This window comes from Acinonyx jubatus, chromosome A2 (assembly GCF_027475565.1).
Source record: "Acinonyx jubatus isolate Ajub_Pintada_27869175 chromosome A2, VMU_Ajub_asm_v1.0, whole genome shotgun sequence".
NCBI classification, from domain to species: domain Eukaryota; kingdom Metazoa; phylum Chordata; class Mammalia; order Carnivora; family Felidae; genus Acinonyx; species Acinonyx jubatus.
Genome location: NC_069383.1, coordinates 150,602,481 through 150,626,332, shown reverse-complemented (window position 1 = coordinate 150,626,332; position 23,852 = coordinate 150,602,481). Strand labels below are relative to the sequence as shown.

Below are 23,852 nucleotides of genomic sequence, written 5' to 3'. Positions count from 1 at the left end.
GTGTGTTGGAGGGGAGCTTCTGATTTGTGGCGTTTGCCAATTTCTATAGTGTACGTACTTCTGCAAGGGCTAGGTTCGGGCTACTGTCTCGACATGACTTGTCAGCGAGCCGGGAAGACGTGTGAACAGTTGATTCTCACAAGCCGGTATGAGAGGTGGCCCCAGCACGCCACTGCCTTTGGACCTCCAAGGTGACCTCTCTTCCCAAGGTTTCGAATTCTGCACCCCTGGCCCTAGTAGAGATAGGGAAAACCCAAGTTTATTCTTTAGCACATCTACATTTGGTTTTCAACTTCTCTTTATAAGTCGATTTCCTTCACAAGTATCATAAACTAGGCATTGGCTGAAGGCAATCTTGACACGCCTAAAATAGAAGTTAACGTGCAGAAGAGACCCTCCGGGCTTATCCTCTTAGGTTGTTAGATTTTCTACCAGGTAAAATTCAGACAAGTGGAGAATAACGCTTTTACTTGGTGAAGGTTTACATTTTTATTTGTAAATTTCTTCAAAACATCATGTACCGAACAATACAAAAGCAGAGTATCCTCTGAATTACCAATCCGTGATGAAGCATTGTTCTTGGGACATTCTAAATTGGTATTCAGTTGTCATCGCTTTCCCAAAAGCTGGTGGAAAAACTGCATTAAAATTTAAAAATTTTAAAAGAAACTGATGAACTTCCTTTATTTTTTAGGTGCAAGGGAGCCGCCAAGAGAGAGACAGACACAATGGATACCTTTGTTGATTCTGCTTGGTACTACTTTAGATATACCGACCCGCAGAATGCTCACAGGTAAAGCCTTGCTGAATCCTTTCAGCATGTGTCAGTTTGGGTCCTCCAAGAAGCAGACACCAAGATAGAGTCATAGGTGCAAGAGATTTACTGAGGGCAGCGCCTGAAAGGTTGGGGGGAAAGGGGAGCAGGAGCCGGTGGGGAGAGCCCTTATAGACCACAGTGCGGGTACCATGCCCGAGAGGTGAGTGGGAGGAAGGAAGGAGGGTTGCGTCGGAAGAGTCTCAGTCCACAGTGCAGCTCTGAGAAAGTCTTAGCCAGGCTGCCAGGAAGCCCCGAGCAAAGGTTATCCAGTAGAAAGTCCCAAGTCCGTCAGTGAGAAATAAGCCCACTGACCCAATCAAAGGAGGCACTCGGAGACTTGGAGCACCATAAAGCGAGGCTTTAATCAACGTTCAGCGTTTTTGCAAGAGCAGGTGTCTGATAGAAAGGCATGCTAGGGGGCGGTCACAGCAGACAATTTATCTCCTAGCCTGCAAGTCCCTCCCCTGGTTCCTCATTGGCTGAGCACTACAGAGGCAAGTCCCTCCCCTGGTTCCTCATTGGCTGAGTTCTACAGAAGTTACCCCCTTACTGGGGGTGGGGCGTATGCCCATGTAAGGCAAAAAGTAGTTCTGATTGGAACAAACGTACTTTCTCTGAAGTGACACAGAGACTTTTAGTCCCTTCTTTGTTCTTTGGAGCATGCTCATTGCAAAGCCCGCAAAAATAAGCCTGAGAAACAGAGAAGGGAAGAAGAACCCGGAAGTGAAGTGTCCAAGGGTTTGGACTCCATTATGGGGTGGGGGTGGGGGGCTGATATATACTTGCAGTAGGTTGTAAACCTACTGTTAGCTAGACAGCACAGCTTTTATTTGGTATTGAATCCTCTCCCTTACTTCTTACATCCCCTCCCTCTGGGAGAGCAGGGGCTGTAGGGATACTGAATGGTCCCAAAGGCACAACGCCTGGAAGCCGCTAGTCAACTGCTCACCTTGACGCCGGCTCTCATAAGCGAGTGTGTCAGATTATTAAATTAGATTCGTCGCAGCCAAGCAAGCCCCAAGTACAAGAAAAATTAAAAAACAGACGAAGGAAGAAAATTCTGTCACAATACCCTTCTTGGCCCTGTGGTGAACCGCGTTGTAGGGTTATTAAGATGTAATGTTTTACTTAACCGGAAGTAATGATGGGAGGGAAGGAAGTAGGGAGTGTGAGAGAGCTAGGGAGCATTGCCTCTGGTCACATACACTCGGTAATTTCTAAAATCGATGAATCAGTAAAGGGTGAAATTGCCGGAAGAAACGGCTACAAGAATTCCAAGTGGCTAAGGGGGAGGCGGGGTGGTGCTCACGAAGGCAGGGGGCTGGAGACCAGTGTTGAAATCGCAGACCTCTCGGTGGTACTGCCTGAGTTTTCAGCCCTGTGCGTGTTTCTTAGGCAAAGAGAAATAAATGAATAAGGGAAAGAGCCGTAGGGAGAGAGGGTAAAGAGAATGAGCGAAAGAAGGCTGTCGCAGAGCACTTAAGATCGCACCCACCATGCATCAAAGACCTCGGCAGCCTGCTGTCATCCTCAAGAGAACCATTGCTCTCCAGCCCCGTAGTCTGCATATCAGAACGCACCCCCCCCCCCCCCTTTTCCTTCATCATTGCAAAAGAATACATTTCCAGTGAGGTGGGTGCTCTGGCCCTCCCCGTGCCAGAGTCCTGCCCTGCGAGATGGCCAGTCTGTAATTTGAGTTCAGGCCATCCAGGAATGAGCGGACCCTGAGTAAACCATAGCCGGCAAAGCCACGATGCCCTCTGGGAAGAGGGCCCCTTTTCTGGCTCTTCCTTCTAGAAGGAGCTGTTGGCACCATCCATCCGGTAGCAGCTGCTCAGAATGCCAGGGCCGTCAGGCTCTACCTGTCAGAATGCTTCAAGGAACACCTTCTTACAGAGGATGAAAGCTCTATATCAGCGCGGACCCTTGACTGGCGAGAGATGCCTCTGGGGCCTTCACAGCCCCCCGATCTGGGAACACCCTTTAGCACATCATAAAAATGCAGCTGCTAGTTTTAGCACAGCTTGAGTGCTTACCGCCTGGCTTCCGGGGTAAATCCTGGGTCAATGGCTACTTTCCATGTCTTAATGCACCCCACACTCGTGTTCCCGAGGAGTCTCACCCTTGACCTCCCTTTCTCTTCTGGCACATGGATCGGCAGCTGGATTTTTCTGAGGAACCGTTACTCACAAAGAACAAAAATTGTTTGAGTTTTACCAGAATTCTGGCACGGTGACTGGAGAAAACCCGGCTGCATGAAGGTGCGAATGCGGGCAGTTGGCCAGGTTTACCTGCTGAGCGGCAGGCTCTGTCTTGCGGCCTGAGCCGAGTCTGTGCTGGGGGAAAAAATTGCTTTGAGGTGTAGGGAAGAGAATTCACCCATATTTGAAACCACGGAGTACAGATCCTCCGAAGGCAGAGGTTTACTTCATTGGATGAGCTCAAGGAAGCACATTATCTTGGGGTTAAAGGTCCTCAGCCAGGGGTGCCTGGGTGGCTCTGGTCAGTTAAGCGTCCGACCTCAGCTCAGGTCATGATCTCGTGGTTCGTGGGTCCGAGCCCTGTGTCTCGCTCTGTGCTGACAGCTCAGAGCCTGGAGCCTGCTTCGGATTCTGTGTCTCCCTTGCTCTCTGCCCCTTGCACTCTGTGTGTGTCTCTCTCTCAAAGATAAATAAACATTCAAAAAAGGTAAAGGTCCTCAGCCAGCTCTGCTCCCCTCCCCACGACACACGCACACCGGCACACACCTCTGCATACTCACAGACTCCCCCCTTCAGGGTCCCAGCCAGAAAATAGAGGGAAGTAGTATTTTCTTTACTCCCCAGGGAGTATGAGGAGGCCTTTCGTGTAGGATCTTTGTCACTGATAGCATCTGTTAGGTGAGAGAGAGATGTTGGCCCGATTTTGTGATGGTTACCCTAACTATGCTCCTTGCACGCAGGAGACCGTATACAGGCTCTCGCTGACTATCTGTGTTTTAACGCTGCTTTTAAAAGTAAGATAGAATTCCTATTTTAAAATGTACATGTAGTGTCTACCTGTTAATCTCCTCGTAAATGCCATACTGCCCCCTGTTGGTAAGAACTCACACATCCCAATTGCCTTATCGGAATAAAAACTAAAACATAAATCCACATATTCAAATATGCATTTTACAGAAATACCTCTTTCCCGGAAATACCTTTTTTTGCTGCTATGTTTTCCTCTTGTCTCCATTTTATATGGAAATCGGCATTTGTTAAATTGTCAGCAGCAACTTCTGAAACAGTTTTTATAAATTTCTGAATTTAACACGGACCTGACTTTCCTTTAGTAGATAAGTTTTTCTCTTACAATATTTTTGAAAAGAAAACAAGTGTTTCTCTGACATAATCTGTTTCAGAGCGTATGCAGATTACAGTGGGTCTGTCTGATTTATGTAATTGTGGCAAAGTGGGTTTTTAAAAAACGACCGTTTCTCTTTCTTCCAGCCCTTTTAACGCCGCCTTGGCAGATTACTGGATGCCTGTGGATTTGTACATCGGAGGGAAGGAACACGCTGTCATGCACTTGTTCTATGCGAGATTCTTCAGTCATTTTTGCCATGATCAAAACATGGTCAAGCACAGGTGAGCATGTATCCCCCTTTGCAAAAGAACTTGGTTCCGTGAACGACGACCGAAAGCAGGTGCCAGTTCTTCCGGGGACCAAGGTAAATGGAGGTCGTGGCAGACTTCCGGTTTTCAAGTGTACTTCGGAGGTCACTGTCAGCCTTCGCCACGTGAAGTGCGATTTCTGTTGCTTCGTCTCACTTCTAGCCTGTGAGATTGCAGGTTTGCACAGAATCTTGCCCTCAGCTCTTGTCTGTTTAGCGGAGTTAAGTAACTGAGCCGTTTACTTGTGAGGCAGAGACAAGCGGCTCATAATGTTGCATGGCTTTTTACAGTGTCTCGTTTCAGGTGGTGTTTATCATCTGGCCACACTCGATGTAAGCTCTTTTTCTAAGCCTGACTGAATCCTGCCTGGATAGATGACTCTGGGAAAAGCAGATAATGGATTAAAGCTGGGGAATCCCATTGTAAATCCATTGATAAATTTTCTTCCTATTGGCCTATAACCTATTCCCCATTATGGTCAGCAAGGTATATGTGCGCTTTCCCCCCCATGAAATACATCATATATATATATGTATATGTATATACGTCATGTATATATATGTATATGTATATACGTATACATATGTATATATAATATTGCATGTACATATGATATATGTATGTATATATTGTATAATGTCTTATACAATTCAAAGAATAAAGTGAACATCGCTGCACCCTCCTTCTCAGTTTGAGAAAGAGTACTCCAGTCCCTTAGAACACCCAGGGTCCCCTACCCAGTCTTACTCTGCCCCTACTCACCGCCCCTCCCCTGGCCAACCCCTATCCTGCATTATTCACTTTCTTCTCTTTATAAATTTATCACCTCTGTATGTAGTTTTGAAACAGTGTGTGTTTTTTGGTTTTCTTGTGTGTGAGCTTTATACGTGTAGAATCATATTTCGTGTATTCCCTCTCGCTTTCCTCGCTCAGCATTTTTGGGGGCTCACCCACACTGGTGCACAGAGTTACGTTGCGTTTCTGTTTCTCCGCTGTGTGGTATTCGCTCACGTGGCGTGGAATTTCCAGCGCAGAACACGTTTTATGTGTCCATCCGCCACTCGTGGCCGGTGGAGTGTTTTGTGCAACGATGAGCCAAGCCAGACGGTGAGTGTTCCGGTACGTATTTGCTGACATACAGTGTCAGCACGTGTCTGGCGTGTGTCCCTAAGAGCCAAGCTCCTGAACTGCGGGGTATGCACGTGCCCAACCTCACTCAGGAACACCCTGCTTGTTTTCAGACTGCTCACATAAACCTGTGCTCATGCGAGCAGAGATGAGGTCCCCATTACCGCGCGGCTGTGATGGATCCGTTTGTGGGTCACGGTTGAAATGAGAGACATTGCACACTCAGTGAAGCTTAGCAGTTATCAACGTGTCTAGGGGACCGGTGTGTTTTCCCTTCCGGTGAATCCCTATCTGCGTCCTTTATGCGTTGCTGGGTTGTCTTCTATTGACTGTAGGAACTTTGAAAATATTCTGGATGCTAATCCTTTTCCAGCTATATGTATTGCAATTATTTTTTCCCGGGTCTCAATTGCTCTAATTTTTATGGTGTCTTTTGACGAGTAGAAACTCTGAAGTTAATGCAGGAAATTTTAATGATTTTTTTCCTTTAGGGCTGTTTGTTGCTTTTAGTGTCTCAGTGCCCTCAGTGGACCCGTCCACGCATTGCCTTGCTGATCTTTAGTTGCCTCTCCATCAATGTCATGTTTCTGCGTATATATACAAGGGCCTGTTTATAGGATCTTTATTCTGTCTGTTGGTTCGTTTGCTTTTTGCTGTGCTCGTTATTTATTGGCTTTATTTTGATTTTACAAGTCTTACTGTCTGGTAAGGGTAGTCCTTCTACTTTGTTCTTTTTCTTTAGGAATAGCTTGGCTGTGATCAAATCTTTTGCCCTTCCATATGAATTTTAGATTCACCCTGTCACATTCCACAAAAATATCTGTTGGGAGTTTAATGCAATTGCACTGAGTCTGGATACTTACTGATAGCTTTTCTCACTCTTCCTTTTTTTTCTTTTAAATTTTTTAAATGTTTATTTTTGAGCAAGAGAGAGACAGAGCATGAGCAGGGGAGGCACAGAGAGAGAGGGAGACACAGAATCTGAGGCAGGCTCCAGGCTCTGAGCTGTCAGCCCAGAGCCTGACGCGGGATTCGAACTAACCAACTGTGAGATCATGACTTGAGCCGAAGTCGGACGCTCAACCGACTGAGCCACCCAAGTGCCCCCTCACTCTTCCTTTTTATGTCTCTGACCTTAACATCTGAAATCATTTCCTTTATCTGAAATATATATTTTAGAATATCTTTCATGCTCTTTAGTGAAGGTCCATCTATTAGCTTTTATTTGATATTTCAACCTCATTTCTTAGTTTACCAGCTCAGTGACACCTTTAAAACAACTCTTTTTTTATAACTTGTCTGGCTTTTTCACTTATTTATCAGCAGGACAATAATTTAGGTTATTTTGTCTGCCATACCATCAGGAGCATAATTCCTGGGTTTTTTTCAATTACGGTTGTATTTTGTTTTTTGTGTCTTTAATTTAGCATCTGTTATGCTATTTGTTTTTAATGTTTATTTATTTGTTTTGAGAGAGAGAGCACACTCATGCATGGGAGGGGCAGGGACAGAGGGAATCCTACGCGGGCTCCACACTTACTCAGTGCAGAGACCGACCTGGGGCTCGAACTCACAACCCGTGAGATCACAGCCTAAGCTGAAATCAAGAGCCAGACGCTTAACCGACTAAGCCACCCAGGCACCCCCTAGACTATTTTTTAATTGCAGAGAAAAAAAGGGGGAAAAAATCTGATGATCTCTTTGTCCAGATAACCCATGTTAACAACTTAAAAATACAAAATAATAAAGTAATGCATGTCTAAGGTTAAGAGTTTTTTTCTTAACTGCACAGAAACTGAACATTGAAGTCTCACTCCCTGCAGGCCACCCTCCCCGCTCCCCCCAACCTGTTAATGGCTTCTTTTGGTCTCTTCCAGAAAAACATTTTGCATTACCTCCATGTTTCTGTTGATAGACTTATTTTTAAAACGTGACATATATTACACACATGCCTTTTTGCTTTTTTGATTTAATAATATATCCTAGTGATCCTTCTACATCAGCATGTGCCGACCCCCCATCCTTTGTAATTTACGCACAGTACCCCATCATAATGGATCTCCCGTGATTTATGTAAGCAATCACCTATTTTTCCAATTGCTGTTACAAAAAAAAAAGAGGTGACTCTCACTGTCTGTGTTCTCAGCTGGTATTTGGGTTTATATCTGTAAGTCCAAGTCCCGACATGAAAATGCTGAGTCAAAGGATATGTGTTTTTAAAATTTTGATATATAAAAAATATATCACTTTAAAAATCTCAGGGGCTCCTGGGTGGCTCAGTTAAGCGTCCAACTTCGACTCACGTCATGATCTCGTGGTTCGTGAGTTCAAGCCCCGCGTCCAGCTCTGTCCTGCTTCAGATTTTGTGTCTCCCCCTCTCTCTGCCCCTCCCCCGCTCATGCTCTGTCTCTCTCAAAAATAAATAAACACGAAAAGAAATTTTTTTTAATCAAAAAATAAATAAAGAAAAAAGAGAAAGGAAAGAAATGTCTGAATAGACTCTAAGGGGAAAAAAAAGACCAACTTATTTAAAATCTGTTAATAGAACTTTGTGCGTCGCCGCAAACCTTCTGTAGAGCGTGGCGATCGCCTTGTACAAATATCTGACCTACATCATATATCTTCTATCTTGCTAGTCAAGAGCATGGCTATATATAGATGTATGTGTGCGTGTGTATTTGAATGTATAAAGGATATTTGACTTAAGCATATCTGTTTGTAGAGTGCCTGGGTGGGTCAGTCGGTTGAGTGTCCAACTTCGGTTCAGGTCGTGATCTCATGGTTCGTGGGTTCGAGCCCCGCACTGAGCTCTGGGCTGACAGCTCGGAGCCTGCAGCCTGCTTCATATTCTGTGTGTGTCTCTCTCTGTGCCCCTCCCCTGCTCATGCTCTGTCTCTCTCTCTCAAAAACAAGTAAACATGAAAAATAAATAAATATCTCTAGTAACGCAGACTACAGTCTAGTTTCTGCAAAATGAAGCATTATGAAAGCCCCCTCCCTTCACCCCCCCTCAGACCTGCTCCCTCTCTCTGTGCACACACACACAGATTAAGAGTCTATGGTACAGAAAACGCATTTAGTTTATACATCAAATTAAATGCTGAAAATAATTTTCTTCTCATTAGTCCCAGAGCCCTTCATGTGTCAAAATAAACTGATTGCATCAGAAGGACAGTGAATACATTAACAGCATTAAGCCTCAGTCGGAATGTTTGTGCCTTGAGACTTTTCCCATTCTGCCTTGAATTTCTTCTCTGTGGAAACTTCTTTACGTCATCAGATAAAACTTCCCCGTGAGGATGGGAATTGTGTCCTGTTGCTGTGACAGTATCATAGAGACTGTACATTCTCAGTGGATATTTGTTTAAATTGAGTTTAAGCCCTTGATATAAACAGATAAAAATTTATGCTTTTTGGGGCTCCTGGCTGGCTCACTCGGTCGAGCGTGCGACTCTTGATCTCTGGGTCATGAGTTCAAGCCCCATGTTGGGCGTGGAGCCTACTTAAAAGAAAAAAATGAAACGAAAGAAGTTTATGTTTCCACAAGGAAGTGTCCTCCTTGGGCTAGAGAGAAAATACACCATGAGAAACGTTTCCTTCTGATGCAAGTCTAGAAACAAAGACCATAAATGATTTCTGGCCCCAAGGCCCATTTGTGCTTCTGAAGTTATTTGCAGGAGCAGTGAACAAACCAATAAGTGAGTCAATGGCTAACTATTTTAAACTATAAGACAAGGCCTGGCTATTTTTATGACTCCTGTACAGTGGTTTGAGAACTATATTCGAGGAGAAAAAATGTTTGCAGCGTTCGGATGTAATTGTCAAGTCCCGTTTGGGGTAGGACTTGGTGTCTGTTGAAATGAATTTCTAACCCACAGAGCCTCCAGACACCCCTGGAACTTGCTTTTCCATCAGACTTAAGGGACAGCTGTCCGGTGTACTTCGAAATATATCTGTGCAGTATTTTGTGTGCGTTTTTAAAAGTTCTTTACGAGATAGTAAGATTCTATTCCATGCCCTCCCCCCGCCAAAAAAAGAGACATTTATTTTAAGTACTCAAAATCTGACCTTGAAGAAGTTGCAGGAATTCCCCTTATCTCCGTGTCTCAACGCAGTTGTTAGGGTCACTCTCCTGTGAAATCACATCGGGGCCAGGACGGCCTCTGAACATGGCCTTTTCATCAGGGGTGTCTCCACAAACCAGTCAGCCTCAAATTAAATGAGAGTCACCCGCCTTCTGTGGTAAAATTCAGGATTCTCCAGTCAGAATGTTTGAAAACCTTCAAACAACTTTTTCAAGCTGGCCTAGGAGGAAAAACAGACCTGTCAACCACATGTGTATTTATGTCTCTTTATTTATTAGCTGTTTTTGCTGACACGTATCTAAATCAGAACTTTATTTTTTCATTCTTTCTTTTTTAAAAAATTTACTTATTGTTTATTTACATCCAAGTGAGTTAGCAGATAGTGCAACACTGATTTCAGGAGGAGATTCCTTAGTGCCCCTTCCCCATTTAGCCCATCCCCCCTCCCACACCCCCTCCAGGAACACTCTGTTTGTTCTCCATATTTAAGAGTCTCTTCTGTTTTGACCCCTCCCTGTTTTTATATTCTTTTTGCTTCCCTCCCCTTACAGTCATCTGTTTAGTATCTTAAATTCCTCATATGAGTGAAGTCATATGATATTTGTCTTTCTCTAATTTCGCTTAGCATAATACCCTCCAGTTCCATCCATGTAGTTGCAAATGGCAAGATTTCATTCTTTTTGATCGCCGAGTAATACTCCATTGTATATGTATCCCACATCTTCTTTATCCATTCATCCATCGATGGACATGTGGGCTCTTTCCATATTTTGGCTATTGTTGATGGTGCTGTTATAAACATGGGGGTACATGTGTCCCTTCGAAACAGCACACCTGTATCCCGTGGATAAATGCCTAGTAGTGCCATTGCTAGGTCGTAGGGAAGTTCTATTTTTAATTTTTTGATGAACCTCCATGCTGTTTTCCAGAGTAGGTGCACCAGTTTGTATTCCCACCAGCAGTGCAAAAGAGATCCCCTTTCTCCGCATCCTCGCCAACATCTGTTGTTGCCTGAGTTGTTAATATTAGCTATTCTGACACGTGTGAGGTGGTATCTCACTGTGGTTTTGATTTGAATTTCCCTGATGATGGGTGTTGTGGAGCATTTTTTCATGTGTCAGTTGGACATCTGGATGTCTTCTTTGGAGAAGCGTCTATTCATACCTTTTGCCCATTTCTTCACTGGATTATTTGTTTTTTTGCGTGTTGGGTTTGATAAGTTCTTTATAGATTTTGGATACTAACCCTTTATCTGTCATCTGCAAATATCTTCTCCCATTCCATCAGTTGGCTTTTAGTTTTGCTGATTGTTTCCTTTGCTGTGCACAAGCTTTTTATCTTGATGAGGTCCCAATAGTTCATGTTTGCTTTTGTTTCCCTTGCCTCTGGAGACGTTTTGAGTAAGAAGTTGCTGCGGCCAAGGTCAAAGAGGTTTTTGCCTGCTTTCTCCTCGAGGATTTTAATGGCTTCCTGTCTTACATTGAGGTCTTTCATCCATTTTGAGTTTATTTTTGTGTCTGGTGTAAGAAAGTGGTCCAGGTTCATTCTTGTGCATGTCGCTGTCCAGTTTTCCCAGTACCACTTGCTGAAGAGACTGTCTTTATTCCATTGGCTATTCTTTCCTGCTTTGTCAGAGATGAGTTGGCCATACGTTTGTGGGTCCATTTCTATGTTCTCTATTCTGTTCCATTGATCTGAATGTCTGTTTCTGTGTCGGTACCAAATACTGTCTTGATTACAGCTTTGTAATACTTCTTAAAGTCCAGAATTGTGATGGCCTCCAGCTTTGGTTTTCTTTTTCAGGATTGCTTTGGCTATTTGGGGCCTTTTCTGGTTCCATACACATTGTAGGATTGTTTATTCTAGCTCTGTGAAGAATGCTGGTGTTTTTTTGACAGGGATTGCTACGTCTATTTCTGTATTACTCTTGGTTAGCATTTGGTTAGCCCTGTCCTTCCGGGAGGGATTTGAGGCTACTGCCACTCCCTGTTGTTTTCATTTCTCAACCCCCTGGCCACCATCTAAGATAGTTATCTCTAGGAGCACCTGGCTGGCTCCATCGGTGGAGCGTGTGACTCTTGATCTTAGGGTCGCAAGTTTGAGCCCCATGGTGGGTGTAAAGATTACTTTAAAAATAAACAAACAAGCAAATGAATATAATAGTGATAGCCTGGGAGCCCGAGGCCTCTGTCTCATGTCCATGTGGGCCACTACCTCGCGTGTGGACACGTAACCTGTTTGGTTCTCAGGGGCCTCACGTGCAAGGAATTCTGTCGACTCTAAGCACTGGATTCGCTCTGTAATTCTGGCTAAGTTTCATCAACTTACCACAAAGTCTTATGTAGTTCTAATACTCTTTCCTGCTTTCTAAGTGAGTCCTGGCCCTCTTTCACACTTGCATATTTAGGTCTGTACTCTGAGCTTTTCATGGATCTCTTTACCCTCCACCAGAAGCTGGCCTCCGAGCTGGGTGTGCCCCCACATGGGACAGCACGTGTGCTGTTGTGCATCAGAAATACTGGGGCGCCTGGGTGGCTCAGTCAGTTAAATGGCCGACTTCAGCTCAGGTCATGATCTCACAGCTCATGAGTTCGAGCCCCGCGTCGGGCTCTGTGCTGACAGCTTGGAGCCTGGAGCCTGCTTCAGATTCTGTGTCTCCCTCTCTCCCTGCCCCTCCTCTACTCATGCTCTGTCTCTCTCTGTCTCAAAAATAAATAAACATTAAAAAAAGAAAAAAAGAAAGAAAGAAATACCAGGTTACTGATCAAGCCAGAATTAATGTCCCCGGGAGATTTGCCAAAGAAGATACGCAAATGATGAAGAGGCCTACCCTAAAATGCTTCCCTCGCTGGTAGTCAAAGAAATACAGTGAAACAGAAGTGAGGCACCATTTTCCGTATAGCGGAGAGGCTGGGATGAACAGCGTCCCCTGTGCTGCAGGAAGGCTGTTTGGAACAACCTTTACGAAAAGCAGTTTCATGATATACGACGAGAGCCTTAGAAACATTCACACTTTTGGACACACTAATTGTACTTCTAGAAACCTAGCCCAAGGGAATAATCAGAAATGCAAACTTATGCACCCAACTGTACATGTGTTATTTCAAGTAGCTACATGTTTAGATATGCCCTATCGCCCCCACATTCTGAGAAAGAGTGAATGAAGTCTAGCCCCTGTACAAAGGGGCTAAAGTTTAGCCCCTTTAAAATTATATTACATGGAATGTTTAGTAACACGGAGAAATGCATCTGAAGTACCTAGAACTGAAAAAAAAAAAAAAGCATGATACAGAATCATAGATGCAATTTGGCTATATCTCTGTATTTAAATGTATACACGCATATATATACATACGCAGAGCAAGAGGAAAGACTAGAAAAAACTATGCCAACATGTTAACACTAGTTTTCTCTGGAAGGTGAACTTATTGGTGATTTTCTTACTTTTTAAGGCACTCCTGCTTTTTTTCCAGAGTTTTTGCAGTGATTGTATAACCTTATAATAGGAAAAAAGAATGAAAAAAAAAAAAAAAAAGCAGTCATTTACAGCCTAGATTCAGAAGCAGGGAAGTACCCGGGAGGAAGTACCCAGGAGGAAGTACCCAGGGGAGGGCTTTGGCTGTGGCTGGACGTCCCCAGGACGGAAGCCGCAGGGGCACGCTGCAGAGAGGGACGTACCCAGCTCATCCCTGAACTGCAGTAAGGAAGCCTGTCTCTCCCTCTGTAAGGGACAGTGGTGAGGGACGGCGGTAGGCCCAGGAATCCTGTCAGGTTTTGTTGCTCTTAACTGCAACTCTGGGGAGACACAACGTTCCCCGAAGTGACATTCTCCCTGTGGTTTGTTGTCAACCAAGAACAGTGGCCTGCTGATCACTGAGAACGCCACGGGCTCCAGTCCCCCAAGCTTTTTTTTTTTTTTTTTTTTTTAAATTTTTTTTAACGTTTATTTATTTTTGAGACAGAGAGAGACAGAGCATGAACGGGGGAGGGTCAGAGAGAGAGACACACACAGAATCCAAAACAGGCTCCAGGCTCTGAGCTGTCAGCACAGAGCCCGACGCGGGGCTCGAACTCACGGACCGCGAGATCATGACCTGAGCTGAAGTCAGCCGCTTAACCGACTGAGCCACCCAGGCGCCCCGAGTCCCCCAAGCTTTTATGTGTCTCTCTGATCACACCAGAAATGAGCCTTGGGGGAAAAGGAAGAGAAGAGAAACTTACCTTGGGTTTCACCATATCAGTAAGGGCTCCTTCCATGCTGCTAGCTGGTTGCTAAGAAATAGAAATGTAGTATTTTTTTAATGTTTATTTTTGAGAGAGAGAGAAAGAAAGAGAGTACAGGCAGGGGAGGGGCAGAGCGAGCGGGACAGAGGATCTGAAGCGGACTCCATGCTGATAGCAGAGGGCCGGATGCGGGGGGAGATCATGGGTGACCTGAGCCCAAATCAGACGCTTCACCAACCAAGCCACCCAGGCGCCCCTAGAAATGGTAGTATTTTAAGAATGAGCTATTGCTTAATGCTCAGACCCTGGCTAATTATGTGATTCTGACGGCCCCTCAGCACAGGGCAAGGAAGAGGAAGTTTGCAAAATCAGTCTGAAAAGTTGTTAGAGATTGTTTTCAGAAATCCAGGGTTTTCTGTTTTCTTCTTTCCAGATCTATACAGGGGCCGGCTGACCAGGCCAGGGAGTGGGCAGCGGGCTGTCCAGGGCCTCCTGAGTAGGTGAAATGTCATCTGCGGTGGCTAGTTGGGGCTCTGACGAATCCTGGGATTCTGTTAGCCACATCCCAGTTAGTACATTCCTTTGCATACAGTCATTTTTTTTTTTTTTTTATAAGGGCACTTAAAATAGCCTATCAATCCATGTTCTGGAATTCCTTATTTATTCTAATAATTACTGACCCTCCCCACTCTGCCCTTCCACCTGCCCCCCCCCCTTCCCACCTTGGTGGCACAAAGGTGGCTTTCCATGACCAGCCGTCAAGGAAGTACCGAAGAGAACATCACTCCCTGTCATTCTGCTCGCACATACGCATGCTGCAGCAAACGCAGGGTGGTATTTTTTTTTAATTCTTTTTTTTACTGTATTATTTATTTAGAGAGAGAGAGAGAGAATGCAAGCAGGGGAGAGGGGGCAGAGGGGGAGACAGAGAATCTTAAGCAGTTTCCACGCTTAGCACGGAGCCTGACATGGGGCTCAATCCACGACCCTGGGGTCATGATCTGAGCCAAAATCAAGAGTCGGATGCTCAACTGACTGAGCCACCCAGGCGCCCCTCTAGGGGTAGTATTAAAGGCGCAGCAGGAGAGCGGGGACAGAGCAAAGAGCGCGGCGTTGCCTCCATGGCAGTGAAACCAGCCGGGCCCCCGCAGGCAGAGACCCTGCGTGACGCCCACCTTTGATGCTTCTACGCCAAAGGGGTTTGGGGGTGGTTTCAGGTCTTTCACTTCCTTATAAAGCCCTCGGCTGTATACGGTCACTGTGATGCATGAGTAACTCAGTTGCTTCTGCAAGTTTGTCCCTGGTGCCATTTGTCGAGTGAATGAATGAGCACGTAGGGAATACGTTACACTGGCTGTGAATCTGAGTAATGAGCTTGGCGGTGGTGTGACCGTTGCTCCCGCGGGACCGGGTTCCGAGCTCAGTGGGGCCCTTGACGTCCTTGTCCCTCATTCCCATGCACCTCGCGCCTCCATATCACACTAGAGCGTCCTCCTCATGGCGTTGATGGTTATTTCTGAGCATGTCTTGGCCCACCGTTTTACTGTAAGCCTTCTAACTGCAGAGTGCTCTGTACCCGTTTGTGGCTCAAATACACGTTGAGTGAATACACAAGTGTGGTTCCTCATTCCGAGCTACACTACTTGTGGGTGGATGTGACCGGCTTCAGCCACGAGAATGAGAACCGGATTCCCAAAGTCCTGTGGATCATTCCCTGGAGCCCTGAAGAGTGGGGGATGGGGGGACCCCGGGGAATGAGCAGGGAAGTGCCCCTTCCACCGTGAAATCCAGTGTAAACGCTCTTGGGCTCTTGGGACCCTACCCCCGCCCCCCAACTCGTCCCCTTGCTCCCACCCACCTTCCTGCGAGCTTAAGTGGATGGAGTCTGAAACCGCTCACCGCGCCTCTCCCTGCAGAAAAGTCACGGCCCCACCTGGGAGCCATAATGTCCCGTGCCTGCCCTTTATCGGCCTTTCTCCCTCCACCTCGTGTCCCTCTCCACGTTGTCCCTGCCTCTGCTGCTGGCAGCTTTATTTCTCCTCTGGTGGAAACGGCATTCATTTAGCTCAAACCAGTGAACGATATCAAGCACCCACCATAAACTCAGCACCGGAAGGAGGCTCGCGGGAGGAGGGCAGAGGAGCAGCCTCCTTGAATACATAATAAAATTTAGTATCTGCCGGGCCCAGCTGCCAGGACCACACCGGACACACCGCCAACGGCCAGCTCTGGGGACAGCCTCCAATGTGTACAGGCCCCTGGGATCCCTCGCCCTCACCTGGAAAGGGTTAGAAGTGGTTTTGAAACAGGCAGAACTAATCGATGGTGTCAGCGGCCAGGCTGGTGGTGACCGCGGTGGGGAGGTGGGGCCTTTGGGAGGTTGGTGACGCTCTGTGGCCATCACAGGTGTGCTTATGTTGTGAAGATTCATCAGCTTTTACTCCCAGGATCCGTGTACTTTTCGATATGTGCGCGGCACTTGATTTCGAAGTTTACTTAAAAAAACAAGAAGAAGAAGAATTGGAACCCATGGGGCCCCGAAGAGCTTCTGGAAGTAGGGCCACGTGCTGGCAGGTGCAGTGCCGTCCGTTCCCAGAAGGTGGCAGCATTGAGCCACCTGATAACCTGCAGAGGCCAGAACAGGATTCCTGGGTTCTCACCCACCCCCCCCCCCGGCCCCCTCTGGAGGCTAAAAGCTCTGTGGATTTTCATCATACTGCTCAGCTTTGTCTTTGGGGTCCAGATTATTCCCTCCCTCCTTCCACCCTGATTTTTAATTTCCCCTAAGAGCTACCAAAGCCGTTGCACTCAGAGTGGGAAAGGAAAGGAAAAATCTCAAAAACTCGTGCAGACAGTAACAGAAATTCATCCCACTGGCACCAGGCACAGAGGAGAGAAAGCAACGGTCTGTTTGTTTTTGTTTTGTTTCTGTTTCCTGTGAGGCTGCAGCATGAAAAATTAATCTGAGGAAGGTTCCAGCCTAAGAGGTGACCCGGTGCACCCTGAGTGCAGGCGCAGATCGGCCCCGTTGACCCCACCGATGCTCCGCGAAGCTTGGCGGGGGCAGCCCTTCCTTGGGGAATACTGGCTCCGTGTGCCTGGTGCTTTCGAATGTGTTTGTGTCCAGTCTGTTTCTTGACCTGCCCGATAAAAAGTGGCCATATGACTTGATTTTGTTTTAAAACTGTTGCCGCAGAGCGGATGGGATGGGGTTAAAATCCTGGAATCGGATGGAAGGCAAAGATGCCTTCAAGAGCCAGCAACAGCAGCCACCCGCATCTTCCACCTGTGCCCCACCGTCCTTTTGTCTGAATGTGCATATTTATGCGTTCATTCACCCGTCCACGTTTTCACCACGTCTCCTTTTGTTGTTGTTGTTGTTGTTGTTTTGAGCTTGCCTGTTGGGCACAGCACTCAGTGCCGGGGACAGAGGGGAAGACCAAGGGAGCAAAAGTCCTTACCGTGATGGGCATAGGGCCGGATGTGGACTGGTCTTTACGTTGTAATCACGGCACAGCCCGGACACGCTTCTCACGTGGTGTGTCCCAGACGCCGCAGGATACAAACGAGGGCCTGGGGACGTGTGCAGGGGACAGAAGCGGCCACCCAGAAAACGGAATGCCTGAGTTCAGAGGTGCAGGGCGAGTCCCGGTTTCCCCGGGAACGCAGGCTGAGACAGCATTCCTGCCAGGGGGCACCTGATCCTGGGGAGCGTGACCCGTTCTGGGGACAGCCAAGTGTGCGCATGACCTCTGCGAGGAACAAGCAAGTGGGTTTAAAGTGTCAGAGACACCAGGCAGGTAAACAGGGCTGATGGCAGAGGAAACCCCGCGCTCAGTCTGTGGGGTGCGGTTCTCTGAGCTTCCTGAGGAGAATGCAGATGTGGGTCCTTGGGCATCAGAACCCCAGCCTGCTCTGGATAAAGCCTGCGTAGCCCGAGGACACAGGTCCCTGTGGCGTTTGTGCAGGTGTTCCGGGAAGCCGCAGACACAACTGCTCTCCCTTCAAGGCGCTTAGTTATTCAAATGTGGTGTAAGATCCAAGGGCATTTGATTGTTAAATAATTTGTCCTGTTTTTCTGTACAAAAGACTCCTGTTTCCTAGGAGTCTTGATGGGACGTAAACTGTGGCACCAAAGGATGCCCTTCTGCCATTGTGACTTTGCCGGTGGAATGTCATGAGCGTGGTGGGAGGAAGGCAGCCTTCTGAGTCGAATGGGTCTATTATGAAGATGGGTTTTAGAGGCTGGACAATGATATGATGACTTCTGTGCACATGTGGGGTTTGTTCCAAATTCACATGGGAGCATGCCGGATGGCCCCTGTGACGCTCAATAATAACACTGAATAATTTGCACAGTTGTGTAACATTCGACTTGAATGTTATGCATAGTGGGTCTTTTCCACCGTGGAAAAAACCTCAGGGAGCCTGGGTGGCTCGGTTGGTTGAGCGTCCGGCTGTTGATTCCGGGTCCGATCTCACCATTGTGCAATCGAGGCCCGCGTTGGGCAAAAAAAAAGGATAAGAAAATCCCTCACCACCACCCCCACCCTCGCGTATGCCTGCGTGTATACACGATATACACTCCTAAGATTTTAAAATATGAAGGCTGAGAATCCCTTTTTCCAAACTGGCCCTCATCTCTTTTCCGGTCGGTCTATCCCATGCTACCCCCTGAATCCCCTGGCACGTTTCCCCTAAACCGCACTTGTCCGCACAGCCATTGGACAAGGGCCACACAGATACAAACCAGGGGCCCGCCCAGCAGCCTTACTCAGTATCACGGGTCACCGAAATCCCACGGCCTTGTGTGAGAAACAAGGGTCCTGTTAACTTGACCAAGCCAGCTCCTGCCTACGACGCCAGAACAACACTTGTAGTCTGCTGGGCCTCTGAGGTCGTGTGGTTTTTTTGAACTTCTAAATAGCAGCTGCCTCGCGTCAGTGACCTTGAAGCACCAATGGGTTTGTCTGTTGAAAGGTGCGTCGTGCTGCCGGTGATGCTTGGGAAGAACGTGGCTCCCGCCAAACGTTCCTACCTCTCAACAGACACGAAACGCGCACGCGTTACCAGGACTTGTCTCCGCAAATCATTCTTGGAGTTTGGAATAGCTCTTGCTCTTGTGCTTTACAACCGGATCAGGTGGATTCTTCAGAATAAACCGTTTCAAATCGGAAATCACGTCATTTCCCCGTCATTTCAGTGTAAGGGTCAGCCTCTCCTTGTCCCCTTCCGAGAAAAAGTTTATATTGCAGGATTCATCCAGTGAAAGTGACTGAAACCATTTTTTAGAAAACGGGCACTATAAACAAATTATAACCCATGGGCCCCGCAGACTACTAGAGAGCCGTTTAAAACCGAGATAGGTCTGGGGGCGCCTGCGTGGCTCAGTCGGTTGAGTGCCTGACTTCGGCCCAAGTCATGATCTCATGGTTTGGGAGTTTGAGCCCTGCATTGGGCTTGCTGCTGTTATCACAGAGCCTGCTTCGGATCCTCTGTCCCTCTCTCTCTCTCTGCCCCTCCCCTGCTCGCTCACACGCGCCTCTTTCTCTCTCTCTCTCTCTCTCAAAAATAAACATTAAAAAAACTGAGCCTTGGGGCACCTGGGTGGCGCAGTCGGTTAAGCGTCCGACTTCAGCCAGGTCAGGATCTCGCGGTCCGTGAGTTCGAGCCCCGCGTCAGGCTCGTGCTGATGGCTCGGAGCCTGGAGCCTGTTTCCGATTCTGTGTCTCTCTCTCTCTGCCCCTCCCCCGTTCATGCTCTGTCTCTCTCTGTCCCAAAAATAAATAAACGTTGAAAAAAAACTGAGCCTCTTTCCATAATTTGACTATTGATGAAAGCTCTGCTATAAACATTGGGGTACGTGTGCCCTAATGAATCCGCACTCCTGCATCCTTTGAATAAATTCCTAGTAGCGCTACTGCTGGGTCGTAGCAGGTTCTATTTTTAATTTGTTGAGGAACCTCCAGACTGTTTTCCAGGGCGTTGATGGGGGTGGGGGGCGGTGAGATAGGTGATGGGCATCGAGGAGGGCACTTGTTGGGATGAGCGCTGGGTGTTGTATGTAAGCGATGAATCATGGGAATCTACCCCCCAAAACCTAGAGCACGCTGTATATACACTGTATGTTAGCCAACTTGACAATAAATTATATAAATAATAATAATAATAATAAAACAAAAAAAAAAGAAAACAATTACAAAAGGAAAAAAAACTGAGATAGGTCTTTATGGACTGTTGTGGAAAATCCATTCATATAGTTAAATGAAATACCAGAGTCATATATGTGAATTATGATCTATTTAAATCTGCCAAAATTATACAAAACTATATATATGTATATACACACATAGGCATTCAGAAAAGTTTCCAGACGTTTCCAGGTGTATTTACCATGCTATTAATAACAACCACCTCCTCAGAGGGGGGTAGGCCTAAAAAGAGGAGGTTCATGTTTGAGTTTGAACAGAAAGTCTATATGCGTGGTTAATCTGTAGGAGTCAGTGTTGGTTTTTTTTTAAGAATGTAAGCGGTCACTGTGTACAAGGTTGATGGAAAAGCAGCCTGCTTGCGCAGAGCCCCGACTTAAACCTCCCTGTGTCCTCTCGAGCCCCTCCTGATGCCGGACTCGGCCTGTAGCTGACATTAGTGTGGTTCTTTAAAATTTCCAAGTATTGGGGTACCTGGGTGGCTCAGTCAGTTAAGTGTCGGTCTTCGGCTCAGGTCATGATCTCACAGCTCATGGGTTCAAGCCTCATGTCGGGCTGTGTGCTGACAGCTCAGAGCCTTTTGGATTCTGTCTTCCTCTCTCTCTGCCCCTCCCCTGCTTGTGCTCTCTCTTTCTCTTTCTCTCTCTCAAATACAAATAAACATTAAAAAAATTCTTTTAAAAAGAACGGCAGCAAATTTAAAAATAAAATAAAATTTACAAGTATTTTCATGCAATCATTTACTGTAATCTTACCAACAAGCCTTTGACAGATTTTTTAGTGTTTCCACTTTTCAGATAAGCAAACTGATGTTAAGAACAAGTAAGGGACTTGCCTTGGCTCATAGAATTCATTGAGGAGGAAAGAGATTCAAATCCAGGCCTTCTGAATCTGAAGCCCAGTGTTCTTTCCACTTCGACAAGTGGAAAGTAGCTAACACCTGCCGATCTGACTTCATGTTCTCAGTCACTTCTTTATAAGGAGCTGTTTGCTCCAGTTGGATTTCTAAGTGGCATTGGCCAGACTACCTGCTTTTATGAAGAGCAGTTGTCTCTATCCACCAGCCGGAAAGGCTTCTATTGCTGTCTTCTGGATGCTTCAAATCCCTACCAATCGATTTCTTTTCCCTTTATCTTTTCTCAGAGAGCCTTTTCATAAGCTGCTGGCCCAAGGCCTTATCAAGGGGCAGACATTCCGCCTGCTGTCTGGACAATATCTACAGAGAGAGGAAGTAGATCTCACAGGTGAGAATGGCCCATCGGTCCCTTCTAGGTACTCGGGGAGAACGAGGCCAGGCCTGAGAGCCATTGACAAGGCAGGTGCTCGCCCGGGCCTCGGTGGGGTGGGAAATCCCGGAGAGGGCCCCGTGGGTCTCAGGTCTCCAGGCCTGCTGTGCCTGGTGGCCAGTGCCCTCTGAAGGCTGGGGCTGGGATGGCCACCTGCTCCTCAGCCCCAGCCCCATCCACAGTCCGTTCGCTTCTGGAAGGGTTTTCATTTGTACACAACAGAGTCAGCCCGGGCATCACCTCATGCCCTTGCTTGTGTTTGACAGCCCGTCTCAGGGACAGAGTCCCCAGGGCCAAGAGACACTCTTCCAAGCCTGGGACGCTCCCAGCGTTTCTCTCTAGGTGGTCTCTAGGCACGTGTCGGAACCCCGGAGCAGCCCCACCCAGCACTTCCCTGTGGAGCACCTCTCCCCGATCGCCGGACCTCCCTCTTCTTCCAGTGCTCCCGAGGCTTTCTGCTGCCATCCGTGTTTTCACTCTTCCTCAGGGGTAGTTCCCCTTGCCAGATCTTTAGGTGGCACGGTGAGGATGTCGTGTGCACCCAGCATACCCTTGAAATCAATGACATGTTAGAAAATGGAGGGGCGGGGGGTTGGGGAGACAGAGAGGCAACTGTGAGAAAACCCCAGAACTCTGGCCATTACATTTAGAAAACCCAGTGCACAATGGATGAGATCATGTAAACCCAACAACCCCCTAATGGTAGGCAGCTTTCCAAACCAAACACTAGAGAGAAGGTTTAGGTGGAAGCCATCAACGGAATTACCTAATTATGCAGTAATTTATCAGGGTTTGGAATGGTCCGTGGGACAGAAAAAAAGCTTGAAAAGAAATTGACAATATTTCTCCAACAGGGACCAGAGGAGAAAGAAGCCAAATCCAGGGGGCATATAAATTTCAGTTGTTAGTGAAGTGCTCTCTGTGTTATGGGCAGGGCTGCCGTTGTACGGCTGTGCAGTTCGTGCACTGCTCAAAGGCACCCAGCCTAGGGGGGGAGCAGGGCCCGAGATCCAGCCTCTTGCCAAACCATATACCTCAGGGCCACATTTGCCAAGAGAGGGCACCTTTTTCTAACTTCTCAACTGTTCTGCCCGGATAGATGCCTCTTTCGTAAGTTGCACAGTAGTGCTGGAAAGAGCAGCTAAGCCCGGAGGAGGCGTGCAGGGTAAAAGGAGCAGTGGTTCCCTGAGCCTCACCGCAGCCTGGATACAGCAACTTCAGTCTCCCTCTGCTCTGATGTCATGGGGCCAGGCAGTGTTGTGAGCTCCTTTTCCCTTCCCACGTGGACTTGCCCCCTCGAAAAAACACTTGGGTCAGCGAGGCCAGCCTTCCCTCTCCTTAATGGACGTGCTTCTGCGGAGTTAGCTTTTGGGTACACACATCGGCCCCTTGGGACTTTGGTTGCGGTCAGAGTCTGGGAGTGCTTGCCTAGAAGGAACAGAAACACGCCCAAAGGCAGGTGGACACAAGACGTAGGGATATCACCCGAAGCCAGCTGTAGGGGCTCCAGCCAGGCCTCGCCGCGTGCAGGCAGTCCCCAGGCGCCACCCAGATGCCGGGCCTAGAATTTTCTCTTCTCTCCTTCCCCGCCCCTGTTTGCTCTTCCTCCTCCTCTCTGTTCTTCTGCCCTGTTGTCCCTCCTCCTCCAGGCTGGGCTTCTGTTCCCCCTGACTTCAGGTTACAAGGTGACCTCGGGGACCCGTGATGCCACGTCCTGCCCCATCTCCTTAGGACTTTATGGTTCCAGCGCCCAACAACAATGAAACGGGAGCTTCTGTCTCTTAGTTGCGGTTCCTGGGAGAGCCCTTAGCCTTCCCAGATGTCCTTCCTTGTCCCAGCCCCCAGGGCTCGGCCACACTCTCACCTCATCCAAACCTAGCCATGTAAGGCCTTGTCTGGCCCGGTGGTGTGTGGGTGGGGAGGAGACACTCCCGGACAGCAGGCCGTGGCAGGCGGGCACCACAGGGCACACCGCATACAAGAGCCCGGTGAGGTGAGCCTGCGGGTCCCGATGGTGCGAGAGCATGTTTTCGGTGACTGACGTGACCTCTCGGGGCGCTTTGCTGCTCTTGAGACCCTGACCGGTCAGCTGCCGGCTTCCAGGGGAGACTCCGAATCCTTGAAGGAGACAGCAGAATGTGCGGGCCTCTGTTTCCTTTCCTTTCCCTTCCCTTCCCTCCCCTTCCCCTTCCCCTCCCCTTCCCTTCCCTCCCCTCCCCTTCCCCTCCCCCTCCCCTTCCCCTTCCCCTCCCCCTCCCCTCCCCCTCCCCTCCCCCTCCCCCTCCCCTCCCCCTCCCCTCCCCCTCCCCCCTCCCCCTCCCCTCCCCCTCCCCCTCCCCTCCCCCTCCCCCTCCCCTCCCCTCCCCCTCCCCCTCCCCTCCCCCTCCCCCTCCCCTCCCCCTCCCTCCCCCTTCCCCTTCCCCTCTCCTTTCCCTTCCCCTTCCCCTCCCCCTCCCCCTTCCCCGTCC

The 23,852-nt window shown here is 47.9% G+C and overlaps 1 protein-coding gene across 11 annotated transcripts in view; it reads left to right on the top strand.

Annotated features, from left to right (window-relative positions):
• Positions 1-23,852, top strand: part of LARS2 (leucyl-tRNA synthetase 2, mitochondrial) — a 181,824-nt gene that overhangs the window by 131,584 nt on the left and 26,388 nt on the right. For all 11 annotated transcript variants that reach the window (XR_008297170.1, XR_008297173.1, XR_008297172.1 and 8 more), the window contains 3 exons: positions 695-793; positions 4,288-4,425; positions 21,242-21,342. Coding sequence is in view for 7 of the 11 variants with exons in the window: in XM_053219548.1 (XP_053075523.1) it covers positions 695-793; positions 4,288-4,425; positions 21,242-21,342 (338 nt within the window). In the remaining 4 variants the exon portion in view is untranslated. The remainder of the gene's footprint in view (positions 1-694; positions 794-4,287; positions 4,426-21,241; positions 21,343-23,852) is intronic.